This window comes from Anticarsia gemmatalis, chromosome 9 (assembly GCF_050436995.1).
Source record: "Anticarsia gemmatalis isolate Benzon Research Colony breed Stoneville strain chromosome 9, ilAntGemm2 primary, whole genome shotgun sequence".
In the NCBI taxonomy this organism is placed as follows: domain Eukaryota; kingdom Metazoa; phylum Arthropoda; class Insecta; order Lepidoptera; family Erebidae; genus Anticarsia; species Anticarsia gemmatalis.
In genome coordinates this window covers 8,479,982-8,494,182 of record NC_134753.1, presented here as the reverse complement: position 1 = coordinate 8,494,182, position 14,201 = coordinate 8,479,982, and the positions used below count along the sequence as shown (strand labels likewise).

The following is a 14,201-nucleotide window of genomic DNA, read 5'->3' as shown; positions in this document are numbered from 1 at the left end:
TATAAAACATTTACGTTCGGTAGTGATAGTGCATTTGAGTCATAGAAATAGGCAAATCGAGACTATCGCGTAATTTTATATCTGTAAACGCATACCAAGAGAACCACAGCAACCCTGGACAATAGTAAAATAATAAATCGCAATTCGCCTGCAAAAGTTTCTATTAGTTGCATAGTTTAAAGCACGTTCTATAATATCATTTCTACGATGGAAATAATTGTGTCAGCATTTAAAAATTCAGCTACCATCGAGATTTTACCGCGGAAAATATAGTTTTTAGTTGCACTCGCTAAAAAGTAAAAAGGATGAAATGCAATATTGTAGCGCTAATGATTAACACGGATGTTCCCTTGGCCCATTACGACATCCGCGAAAGGTTGTCTCAAGATATTGGGTCAAGAATAACTCAAAGAACTCCTCCGAACATCAATCTAAACTTATTGGCTAATATTGGACGTCGGACACTTAGGTGTTAATTGGTAAACGTGTACATTTAACTGACAATCCACCTTGACATCTTTAACACCAGTGACAAGATTGACAAGATTCGATAGGGTAGATTAATATTATAGTCGTAAATCAACAACCCTACATTAATAATTCACGTGACTTAATAAACGGGATCTCAGCAAATGCTTCTACGCTTCTTATCTCGATGACAATCAATAACAAATGTTAGGAATGTCGCATTTGTCAGTATAAAGTAGAAAACGCTTCATCATCTAAATTGAAGCTAAGCGAGCGCACAGTACTTGAACAAACTAGCGTTATTAGTCAGAATCACAACAGTATGCAAAAAATACTTTCGATTTTGTCTCTACAGAGCATCATGTACATACGATGTACATTAATGTTGTAAAAAATAATGTGCTATTTTGACCTATTTACATTATGATTCTAGAGGCATAAGCATCATAAACTTACTTTTTTAACTGAGAAGAAAGACATCGGATGAGCAGTTATTTTTATTATATTGTATAAACCATATTAAGCTATTCCAATATACGATACAAATTTTATTCTCCGACTATGTAGACGATAACTAATCCAAACGTGCCGAGGAAACATCCTTAAAATTGAATCAATTGTTACCCCTTAAGTGCCATTGACAGAGGATGCCTTGATGCTCCTTATTTTGTATTTATAACAAGCATAATATTAATAACTTCTGTAAAAGCACCTCATTAACCAGTGTGAATATATTTATGTGTTTTACCTTCCTGAAAAGCACGCTTTTAAAACGACAATCATTACTGAATATCATAATTATTCACACCTGTACATTTATTTATAAACGTTTATAACTGACCCTAAATTGTAAATATAATTCACCGATGCACGACGAATTCGGAGAAGCAATACAGCACAGTGTATAACCACGAAATTAATGTATTTTTTTTTTATTTGAATACAAAAATATAAGTAAGTACCTTAATTCAGCGTTTTTATTAAATACTAACTAAAATATGACCCACACCTCGAACTGTATTGTAATGTAATCCTTGCCTTAAACACATATTAGGTAAGGATTTCATGACTGCGTATTGTACCCACTTCCAATCGTATTTCTTTTATTTGCATGTGAACTTGACTTTCAGCGAAAATGTTTATTATTTAATAGTCGTGTAAGGCGAATCAAGGTTTCTGAAGACAAGTTAATCGTCGTAGTTTACAATTCTGATGGACTGAATTTAGGCCACTTATGATCAATAAAACTTTTTACACCTACTACTGGTCATTATTTACGCATTATGTCATACGAATCAAGAATACGAAACAATAACTTTGCTTGCAATTTACGCTTAAATCACCGGTTAACATAATTTACATTTTAGGAACTTATTTCATGGAATTACGATTCCTAATTCGTGCTTCAACTAAGTATAAATTATTACTTAATTACTATTGAGTATAATTATAAACATAGGGCTTACTTTAAATGCTGCCCTTATTATTGCAAATGCATATTGCTTCTCAATAAATAAACAAATTGAACTCTCCCCATCATCCCCTATGTTAACTAAGGCCATTTCCAAGTAAAATAAATCACAAGGACTCAGGTACTACAGTTTACTTGAGAAATATTGTTGCTGTTATTATAAGGTCGGAGAAAAAGTCTTTTCGCATTAAAGTATGTATGAACTTGGTTGATTGGCTTCACGAATCACAAATGAGTACACGAGAAGTAGGTTTCTTTCAGTGAGCTCGTGAAGTACCCAAATATCGAGCTTTTTTGTGTAGAGAAAAGATTTTATTGCAAGTTCATACATACTATTATGCGAATAGACTTTTTCCCCGACCTAATATATCGGGCTCCCACATTTTAAGTGATAAGCTCCCCATAACCAACCGATGAGCTCGTGGCTTAAGTTACTTTGAAGATCGATCGATATAAACGACAAAGTTATTAAGTCCATAAGTCGACCCAGCTTAGCTTTCAATAAATGACGGATATTAACATACCAAGACTCTACCCCTCCTTTAGAAGCACGTAACCGTACTACTGAAATACAAACTGAAACTGAAGCTATACGTACCCACGCTTGATACTAAAGAATACTATCTCAACAAGTACCTATGAGTATAAATAAAATAAGTAATTTAACGATTTTAAACTGTCGCGACTTGTACACATAATATTATAATGTAACAGGTCTTAATCGCGATTGAAAATTAAAGGTTAGAATACCTTATATGTTCACCCGACGTTTCGATCGCATTACAACGACCGTGGTCACGAGCTGACTGATGTGGCTGCTAAGCGTCGTCTCCTTGCGGCCCGAGTTTCGATGCCTACCCTCACTTGGTTTTCACTGAGTGTACATTGTTCGGAATTGTCGGTACTTCGACACACAACACTAACGACGTCTTTACACTGGCGCGTTACGTCATGCCGGCGACGGCTGCACTTGCTGATGACAGGATTCCACGTAGATGATAAACGGTATCCATCTTCACGGTTGAAATTAGAGTGTTTTTTGATTTCAACCGCTTCTCGTACTATCCTGGAGTAATAGTGACGATCTGTGGAGAGGACCCGGGGTTGATGTAGTTCGATCCAGTGATTGGTTCCTGCTTCCAACAAGTGCTCAGCTATCGCGGATTTGTTGACTTGCCGGTTCTTGACAGCTGCGATATGTTCCTTGACCCTTTCAGCTATTGTTCTTTTGGTCTGTCCGATGTATGAACTACCGCAGCTACAATCCACCTTGTAAACGCCAGGTGTCTGAAGAGGAATTACATCCTTTGGCGTGCGCAAATGGTTAGCTACTTTGGAGAACGGACTATATACAGTCTTTATGGAGTATTTCTTCAGTACTGTTCCAACTTTATCCGTTACTCCTTTTATGTAGGGCATAAAAGCTGGTACTCTGCTTACACCAGTCTGATATTCTTGCCTCTTCAGACGCCGTTCGGTCCTCCTGTATCCGTTCCGCTTAAGTACCTCCTGAACGTGTGAGAGTTCACCGTCTAGGTGTTCAGGGTCACATAGGTCGTATGCTCTATTTGTTAGCGATGTCACGACGGATTGCAGGTGTCGCGGATGGTGATGCGAATCTGCGTGAAGATACCTATCGGTGTGTGTCGGTTTTCGGTAAACAGTGTGGCCCAAGGTACCATCTGTTCTCACCTTTACTTCGACATCGAGAAAGGCCAACGATCTGTCTGTCTCCATTTCATATGTGAAGTTGATATTAGGATGAATGGAGTTCAGGGTGTTCAACAGCCGTTCTACGTCCTGTTTATCTCCTCTCATGATACAATACACATCGTCAACATACCTTTTCCATAGCTTCACATTGTATGCCTGCATGTCTATGGATTGTTCGAAGTGTTCCATCCAGATGTTGGCCATAACCGGTGCCACTGGGCTACCCATGGCCACTCCGTCGGTCTGGAGGTAGTATTGTCCACGATAGAGAAAGTAGTTTCCTTCTAAGCAGTTCTTCAGTAAAACGACGTACTCACTAGACAGACCGGTTTCCCTCAACTTCATCTCGACGACATCAAGACAGTCCTGAATGGGAACGTTGGTGAACAGTGACTCCACATCAAAACTCACCATAACCTCATCCGGTTCCACTCTCATGGTCTTGATGATATCAACAAAGTGACGTGAGTCTTTTACGAAGGATGCAGTTTTACCTGTTAACGGTTGCAATACTGACGCGATGTGTTTCGCCAAATCATAGGTGGGAGAATCGATTTGACTCACTATAGGGCGCAGCGGTACACTCTCCTTATGTACTTTAGGCAAACCGTATAACTTCGGCGGCTGAACGCACTTGGGTCTTGCGAGACGCTGAAACACATCCTCCGCGAAAAGGTCTTCATGGTCCCTGATGAGTGAACGTATACGTTTCGTCACTCTGGCAGTAGGGTTATATGACACTGATTTGTAAACAGAAGTGTCACTCAACAGACTCCGTATTTTTCTGTCATAGTCCTCTGAGTCCATTACTACGGTGGCGTTTCCTTTATCAGCCTTAAGCACTAAGACGTCACGATTAGCCCGCAGTTTCGATAGTGCTTGACGCTCTTCCATAGTAACATTCGATTTCGGCAACTTGGATTTTCGTAGAATAACGGCAACATCCTGTCTAAGTGTATCCGCATCGTTAGACGGCACCTTGTTACGCGTTATTACTTCCTCAACACCACTTATGACATTTTCGTACGGAATCCGTTTCGGAGTTACTGCATAATTTAACCCCTTGCTCAGTACACTGTGTGTGGCATTATCAATCGGCGAACTTGACAAATTAATTACCGTATCACGCTGGGACGTGGCCGGTGTTCGGGTTTTACCGATTACCTTCCCGCAACGGTTAATTAACCTATTAAACTTTGCATCGTGACGGGCAATGCACAAATCGTAAATACGAGACGCCTGGTTGTAAGTTACACGATCACAAATGTTAAAGTCATCCACTGATAATACCGCACTGCATTCCGTATGTAGGTCATAAAGTTCACTCACCACACTATTCACGTTATACCGACAATTCCGTATTAATTGTCTTAAGAGACGAACACTTGCGTTTTGTAGAATCCCATCCGAGTGTGGAATGTCCTTACGCGGCTTGATACGCACTCCCGAGGGTACTAAATCCGCGTCACGACACCTTACTAGAAACCTGAGCGATGTTTCCAAACGCACACGTTTTACTCGAAGGAATTCAAGTTGTTTTATTTTTGTTACAAACTCCGGCCCGTAGCGGTTTGCAATTAACGATTTTAAACTGTCGCGACTTGTACACATAATATTATAATGTAACGGGTCTTAATCGCGATTGAAAATTAAAGGTTAGAATACCTTATATGTTCACCCGACGTTTCGATCGCATTACAACGACCGTGGTCACGAGCTGACTGATGTGGCTGCTAAGCGTCGTCTCCTTGCGGCCCGAGTTTCGATGCCTGTAATGCCGGTAATTAATTTGTCAAGTTCGCCGATTGATAATGCCACACACAGTGTACTGAGCAAGGGGTTAAATTATGCAGTAACTCCGAAACGGATTCCGTACGAAAATGTCATAAGTGGTGTTGAGGAAGTAATAACGCGTAACAAGGTGCCGTCTAACGATGCGGATACACTTAGACAGGATGTTGCCGTTATTCTACGAAAATCCAAGTTGCCGAAATCGAATGTTACTATGGAAGAGCGTCAAGCACTATCGAAACTGCGGGCTAATCGTGACGTCTTAGTGCTTAAGGCTGATAAAGGAAACGCCACCGTAGTAATGGACTCAGAGGACTATGACAGAAAAATACGGAGTCTGTTGAGTGACACTTCTGTTTACAAATCAGTGTCATATAACCCTACTGCCAGAGTGACGAAACGTATACGTTCACTCATCAGGGACCATGAAGACCTTTTCGCGGAGGATGTGTTTCAGCGTCTCGCAAGACCCAAGTGCGTTCAGCCGCCGAAGTTATACGGTTTGCCTAAAGTACATAAGGAGAGTGTACCGCTGCGCCCTATAGTGAGTCAAATCGATTCTCCCACCTATGATTTGGCGAAACACATCGCGTCAGTATTGCAACCGTTAACAGGTAAAACTGCATCCTTCGTAAAAGACTCACGTCACTTTGTTGATATCATCAAGACCATGAGAGTGGAACCGGATGAGGTTATGGTGAGTTTTGATGTGGAGTCACTGTTCACCAACGTTCCCATTCAGGACTGTCTTGATGTCGTCGAGATGAAGTTGAGGGAAACCGGTCTGTCTAGTGAGTACGTCGTTTTACTGAAGAACTGCTTAGAAGGAAACTACTTTCTCTATCGTGGACAATACTACCTCCAGACCGACGGAGTGGCCATGGGTAGCCCAGTGGCACCGGTTATGGCCAACATCTGGATGGAACACTTCGAACAATCCATAGACATGCAGGCATACAATGTGAAGCTATGGAAAAGGTATGTTGACGATGTGTATTGTATCATGAGAGGAGATAAACAGGACGTAGAACGGCTGTTGAACACCCTGAACTCCATTCATCCTAATATCAACTTCACATATGAAATGGAGACAGACAGATCGTTGGCCTTTCTCGATGTCGAAGTAAAGGTGAGAACAGATGGTACCTTGGGCCACACTGTTTACCGAAAACCGACACACACCGATAGGTATCTTCACGCAGATTCGCATCACCATCCGCGACACCTGCAATCCGTCGTGACATCGCTAACAAATAGAGCATACGACCTATGTGACCCTGAACACCTAGACGGTGAACTCTCACACGTTCAGGAGGTACTTAAGCGGAACGGATACAGGAGGACCGAACGGCGTCTGAAGAGGCAAGAATATCAGACTGGTGTAAGCAGAGTACCAGCTTTTATGCCCTACATAAAAGGAGTAACGGATAAAGTTGGAACAGTACTGAAGAAATACTCCATAAAGACTGTATATAGTCCGTTCTCCAAAGTAGCTAACCATTTGCGCACGCCAAAGGATGTAATTCCTCTTCAGACACCTGGCGTTTACAAGGTGGATTGTAGCTGCGGTAGTTCATACATCGGACAGACCAAAAGAACAATAGCTGAAAGGGTCAAGGAACATATCGCAGCTGTCAAGAACCGGCAAGTCAACAAATCCGCGATAGCTGAGCACTTGTTGGAAGCAGGAACCAATCACTGGATCGAACTACATCAACCCCGGGTCCTCTCCACAGATCGTCACTATTACTCCAGGATAGTACGAGAAGCGGTTGAAATCAAAAAACACTCTAATTTCAACCGTGAAGATGGATACCGTTTATCATCTACGTGGAATCCTGTCATCAGCAAGTGCAGCCGTCGCCGGCATGACGTAACGCGCCAGTGTAAAGACGTCGTTAGTGTTGTGTGTCGAAGTACCGACAATTCCGAACAATGTACACTCAGTGAAAACCAAGTGAGGGTAGGCATCGAAACTCGGGCCGCAAGGAGACGACGCTTAGCAGCCACATCAGTCAGCTCGTGACCACGGTCGTTGTAATGCGATCGAAACGTCGGGTGAACATATAAGGTATTCTAACCTTTAATTTTCAATCGCGATTAAGACCCGTTACATTATAATATTATAAGTAATTTAAGTTACGTTTTTAAGGCAACATATTATTGCGTAGAGTTATGTTAAGATACTTTATTCGGAGAAAAAATCAAATTGAGTCGTAAATTTTACATTCGTGTAAAATCCATCAAATCTACAGATACGTCGTCTGATTGTAAAGACACGTGTTAAGATTATTCTAGTATTGCATTCCGAAATGTCTTTTCTTTTATGAATAAAACGCAAATGAAATATCGCAAATAAGTACTTATCAACCCTTAAAATAAAAATATGCTACGAATTTAATAAATAAATAAATGTAACCCATTAATGTTGGCCAAGGGTCTCCTCCCGTAATGAGGGAGTGGTTAGGCCTTGAATCCACCACGCTGGCCAAGTGCGTGTTGGGGACTTAATAATTTAAGAATATAAATATTTACCTTGTTCTCGATCGGGTGTATAGATGATAGCTTGGTGCCATCCGCGCCATACAGCATACTCTAGCACAAAAGGCAAAGGCACCAACGCTGTTTCAGGGCAATAAGCATTTATTTCACCCACTATCATCAACAGTAAGACGCCTGAAATAATCCTGTAAAAGTAAACTAAAAACCTGTATTATGAAAAGTCAATGAGTGAGTGTTAAGTTTATTCTTGTCGATTTAGCGGGCAACTGTTTATTGAAAATATGGGTGACTATTGCAAAATAATTTTTGCCGGGAATTAATACAGTGATTCAATTTAAGATTACCTCATTTTTCAGTTTTTAATTAAAAATAAGAACGAAATATGCAGATTATATTTTTAGAGCCATATTTTAATTTAATGTTTTACTGCGTATGAAACAATACTATACTAAAATATATTTTCCCTTGATAAAGCAAATTAATAGTAAGAAGTGCTTCAACGCAGCTATACACACCACGATAAACTATTAACTACGAGGTTTGTGCTATGGCATACTTCAAACAGTGTTCGGTAGAATCATAAATCAAAATTACTATAACTGAATTCCAAAACGATCAATCATTGTAATAAATAGATATATTTTGTTTGAGGTGATTGATGTGTTCATTGAGTAGCACCAACCACGTGACACAAATTAATTTTAACTTATACAATAAGTACTTATAAGGTTAATGCTTACCTAAAATAAATAAAATACCTAATTGACCTAAAATAATAAAATATTACCGAATTTAAAATAGAATTAGAATGATAAAGATTAAAATTAATTAATTAAAACCATTCCCATCGTTAATAATAAAGAAATGCAAAAAAATGCAAAGATTTTTTTTGTAAGCTTTTTTAAGGCAATTTCAGTAATATTACGTGGGTAGGTTATATTAATATTATTGTATTTTTTATATTTTCCCTCAAACTTAAGAATAAAATTAAGTATAACAACGTAGGTTAAATTTGTGTCTATTTTAAAGTCATAGGCACCAAATAATGGGAAGAAAAATCACGGGGACAGACAAAAAATAATTATAACGAGTATTTGTTCTGAGCCTGGGTGTTAATTTACCTATATAAGTATGTATTTAGAAGTATATAAGTATGTTTATCAGTTGTCTGGTTACCATAGTACAAGCTCTGTTTAGTTTGGAATCAGATGACCGTGTGTGAGTTGTCCAAAAATATTTATTTTATTTATTTAATTATCCTTGGAATGAAATTTATTATTATATTTTATTTATTGCAGGCAGTAATATGCACTTTGTGGTCATGCCATACTTTCTGATTTTTAGCAATACAAATATATCAGAACAGTGTTATACTACGAGTACAAGAACCCATCTGAACCCATTCCAAACTTGGATCTAATTAGTACACTAATGTGAAATCCGAGTATGTTTAGCAGCCAGTGCGTGTTTATTTATTGAATAGCTTCCTTCATCTACCTTTAATATATTTTCATCAATTAGCACAAACATAATTTTAAACGCACGGTCATGCTGAAGTATCATATTTTTAAAATGTTCTATAAAATCTTATACTATTCATTTTTTTACTGTTTAAGCCAAGAAAAGCGATCGGATCGATTGTCGCTATTACATTAAATATGACTGTTATACTTTCTCTCTCTGTCTCTTCCCTATTTTATATGATAGTTGTGATCTTTCATAATTTTTTTTCTCCATTTCGCTCTGTGCTCGACTTTTGAAACGATCATATGTTTTAGAAGTATTGATTTATCGTATCGATGATACGTATGAAATAAGGTAAAACGGAGATGGACACATAAATCATATCTACCTACCATATCTTTGTTTTCCTCTTCGTATGATCAGGCGATGTTATATATAAACAGTAGAGTCAATTACTGCCAGTAATTATGCCAATATATTAATAACTATTTTCATTTGCAGAAAAGAAAAATGGCTCCCATCACTGTTACTGAGACAGAACTAGAACACCCCCTTCGTACCAATGACTGGCTAGAGAGCAAACTCACTCACCGTTCTAAAGAAACTTATCAGAATGGAAGCACTACCAAAACTCTTACAGTCGACACTTATGATAAAATGTTACGACCTGAACCAAGCTTTTTGAAACCCATCAGACGGCTAGAGAAGAAAATTGGGTTTACAACGCCTCTTCGATGGATGAACCTTTTACCTATTATTGGCATCCATATTGTTGCTGTCGTGTGGGGTCTACACTTTTTATTTTCTGGTAAACCTGTACATTGGGCTACGGCAGTATTTGGTAAGTTTCAACTTATTTTTGTGAGGGGTGTGAGCAATGAGTGGACGATTACTTATTTATTCAAATGTCTTAATAAAAGTCTATACTGATGGTATGCAAACACGCGATGGTCAATTCGCTGCGGGTTCGAATTACAACCAATTTAATAACATTTGTACATAAACGCTACAAGTATTTATTACTTGGGTAATACTTATTATTTTAAATTTTATAATTTATTTTATTTTAGGATACTTGGTCGGTCAACTGGCAGGCTTCGGTGTAACAGCAGGAGTTCATCGAATGTGGTGTCATCGTTCCTACAAAGCTAAATTACCGCTACAGTGGATTTTAATCATATGCTACTCCATTGCTGGTCAAGTAAGAATTCAACTTCTGTTTGAATATATAAATATACTCACATGATTATACGATACGCATACTAATTTGTTTTTTTTTTGTTATTGTATAGAACACAATTTACGAATGGGTCCGGGACCACAGGGTGCACCACAAATTCTCGGAGACCACTGCGGACCCACACGATGCTAACCGCGGTTTCTTCTACGCCCATGTTGGATGGCTTATGATGAAGAAACATCCTGATGTTGTGGAGAAAGGCTCCAAGCTCGACCTCAGTGATATCGTCAATGATCCTCTCATTCAATTCCACACCAAGTGAGTTTCAATTCCACCTATAATTATATTTCCTCATAATTTACTCTCTGGACTTCTAAACCTCCTTAATAGATTTCAGATTAAAATGAAAACAAAATTATATTATAGTACCTTCAAGCCAAACCATATATACCTAAAGTACTCGGTGCGGTAAACTTATTTTATGTCCTCATCGACAAAAAATCTAAATATTGCCTTGCCCGGATCCTAACCTGGGACACGCGCGTTGGTCACCAATAAGCCACGGAATAGACATAATTTGAATAAAAACTGTCTTATTATAAATATTCTGAACGTTACAGGTACTTTTGGGTATTCAAGATAGCGTTCTGCTGGGTCATACCGTCGATTATACCTCCACTGGTGTGGGGCGAGACCTGGGAACTCTCCATTCTGTCTCAATGTGTACTGCGTTACGTTGCCAGCCTCAACTTCACCTGGTCGGTAAACAGCTTCGCACATCTATGGGGCAACAAGCCATATGATAAGTAAGCATTACTCCATCACTCACATCGATTATTCCTTTTACTTACTTTTTATTCGTAGTTATTAGACACTAGCCGACCCGCGCAACTTCGCTTGCGTCACATAAGAGAGAATGGGTCATCATTTTCTCCTTTTTTGTAACATTTTGCATTGCTACTCCGCTCCTAATGGCCGTAGCGTGATGTTATATAAAGGAGGCCTAAAGCCTTCCTCGATAAATGGTCAATTCAACACAAAAATATTTGTTCAATTCGAACCAGTAGTTCCTGAGATTAGCGCGTTCAAACAAACAAATAAACAAACTCTTCAGCTTTATAATATTTCGATTTGTGATGAAAACTTTAACAAAATGTAACAAACAGTTCGGTCAATATTTTCTAATGTTCTTCTTTCAGAAACATAATGCCAGTAGAGAACTGGGGTGTATCCGCTGTGGCTCTGGGAGAAGGGTGGCACAATTACCACCACACATTTCCCTTCGACTACAAAGCATCAGAACTGGGCATGTCACTCAACCTCACGACGACGATACTGAATTACTTCGCTAAGATCGGATGGGCCTACGACATGAAGGAAGCCTCGCCGTCTCTTGTTCGGTCTGTTGCTGAAGCTCGAGGTGACCCAGAACACCGTCATCACCACCATCACTAAACCAGCTCGAATCTTATGATATTTAAGTAACACGTTATTGCTTGCACGATCCAGAAAAACATCTTGTAGGTACCAAAATACACAATGTTACTCTTTTTTGTAAGTACTTAAAAAAACCTACCTAAGTAGTACATAGCTAATTAAAAATATATATCTAGGTATAATATGCATTTCGCCCTATAATGGCATTCGTGATCTTAGACTAGATAATTTATTTGTAATAATCTTTTTGAATTAAACCTTATTCATTTAGTAATAAATATTGTTACACAAGTATTAACAACTGCGTACTCCATTTGATTCCATAGTAATTTAAGTAAAAGTTAAATAAACTTTGAACTTTAAAAACTTATAACGCCTGTAGGATCCATTCGAATAGATCAATACGTTACGCTTATACCTATTTTCTATTAACGGATGCTCGTTTACTAACTTTACATAGTGTCAAGGAATGATAGTGAAAATTAAAGTACTATAAATAACAAAAAAATTATAAAGCTTGAATTTTATATTTATTTTGAACAGTTATCTAAATATCTACTTACACGATTACAAAATGTAACAAACAGTTCGAACGTTATTTTTAAAGTTGATCTAAGGTACATTTAACTACCCGTACTTAGGTAGATAGTATTTTAATTTATATTAAATATTGTACCGTTTAAATGTATTCATAATCCCGTGACTACATGTCGGTAGGTATGGGGATTGGGCAAAGGTATATAAATACACAATACTAAGTAGTAATTCGAAAACAAATTGTTATCTATTAGGTATAATATTGGTGAAAGATAACCTACGAACTATTTCTTGTTTCATTTTCAGCGTTATAGTCGCCTTAGTGAAAACTTTGTTTAAATTCTGTGTACAACGAATGCCGACAGATAGAGTGGGATAGATCATAGAAGTAAGTCCACAGTCGTGTGACTATTTCCAATAATACCAATCTTCGAAGGGTTTAGTTACTGAACACAAAAAAGAACAGAAATTAATGAGAAAACGTAAGCAATTTATCTGTACATATCGGGTCTTTCCCTTAATAGAGATAATCCATTCAGAACGGCCGTTACCCCGCAGTTACCCAGATAATAACACAAAGAGCGGCTTATCGATAAACATGTGCGAATCTAATTTCCTCCCGTAGGAACCACTACTCCGTTCGTCGGTGATTCTTGACTGCAGAATTTAAAGCAGTAGTACATTAAGTCAACGCTTATTGCTTTATATATCTTATCTCGCAGCAACTAGGTGAGATGATTCTGACCGCAATTTTAACCAAAATCCTTGTGTAATGCGGTCCATTTCGCCCGTGTCATACAGAAACTGTATGATCCATTTCTCCTTTAGGTATTCTTATTTTATTTTGCAATGCTGTTTCATTATTATTAAATATGCTGTATTATGAAAATCAGGATTTCTTATTTTATATAATAAGGGTTGTACATGACCTAAGTGACCATCAGCTTACCTACCTATGCAAGTGTTTGTGGTGTATATTAAATTAAGCATATCTTTATCAATAAAATGCGATGGCATTTTATTCTTAACTACCGTATCTGTATTAACCGCCTATTCCTTTTAGATTGGTTAAATAACTATTAAATTATGTGCAGAGGTATATTCACTCAATATGATAATAATATGTAATCATTAAGGAATATTTTGTATAGAAAATAATTTTGTTATAAAACGAAAATAAATAAAAAATATACCGAAGTATATAAATATTTAGCCAGGATGTAGTCAAGTGCTTGTTAACATCTAATTCTCACGATGATGGCCATATGTTCAGTGAGTAGACAAACATACATTACATATTATGCCAATTGTCTTTAATAAGCAAGCCGCATTTGTATTGTACATTTAAATGATAAGCAACCATAATACTATTTACTCATACATGAATAATAGATCATTTATTTTAAATCAATTAACACAATTGACATTGTTATATTTTATGATGTTTTATTTTTGTAACACATGTGCTTTAGCAACATAATTTCTTACAATCCCAGAAATTCAAGCTTCATTCCTTATAAAAATCCAGTCTCAAGTTATTGCTCACATTATACATGCTAAATAAAATGGAAATATGTAACATCTTTTATTACAATAAAACTAAGTTTGTATCTAATTATAAATAAATTAAAACTAGGT

At 37.7% G+C, this 14,201-nt stretch overlaps 2 protein-coding genes across 8 annotated transcripts in view; one reads left to right on the top strand and one right to left on the bottom strand.

Moving 5' to 3' along the window:
- Positions 1–8,120, bottom strand: part of LOC142975783 (putative glutamate receptor) — a 22,480-nt gene extending 14,360 nt beyond the window's left edge. Inside the window, exon 1 of one of the 4 annotated variants that reach the window (XM_076118853.1) lies at positions 7,979–8,120. In XM_076118853.1, the coding sequence (XP_075974968.1) occupies positions 7,979–8,105 (127 nt within the window). In that variant the 5' untranslated portion in view covers positions 8,106–8,120. Of the gene's footprint in view, positions 1–2,537; positions 5,412–7,978 lie in introns of those variants that run through there. The other 3 variants (XM_076118852.1, XM_076118854.1, XM_076118855.1) reach the window with 3 other exon arrangements.
- LOC142975785 (acyl-CoA Delta-9 desaturase-like) overlaps positions 1–14,201 on the top strand; it is a 15,229-nt gene extending 1,028 nt beyond the window's left edge. Inside the window, exons 1-6 of one of the 4 annotated variants that reach the window (XM_076118860.1) lie at positions 7,384–7,514; positions 9,911–10,250; positions 10,480–10,610; positions 10,702–10,907; positions 11,210–11,395; positions 11,789–14,201. In XM_076118860.1, the coding sequence (XP_075974975.1) occupies positions 9,920–10,250; positions 10,480–10,610; positions 10,702–10,907; positions 11,210–11,395; positions 11,789–12,044 (1,110 nt within the window). In that variant the 5' untranslated portion in view covers positions 7,384–7,514; positions 9,911–9,919 and the 3' untranslated portion in view covers positions 12,045–14,201. Of the gene's footprint in view, positions 1–5,463; positions 7,515–9,144; positions 9,164–9,910; positions 10,251–10,479; positions 10,611–10,701; positions 10,908–11,209; positions 11,396–11,788 lie in introns of those variants that run through there. The other 3 variants (XM_076118861.1, XM_076118859.1, XM_076118858.1) reach the window with 3 other exon arrangements.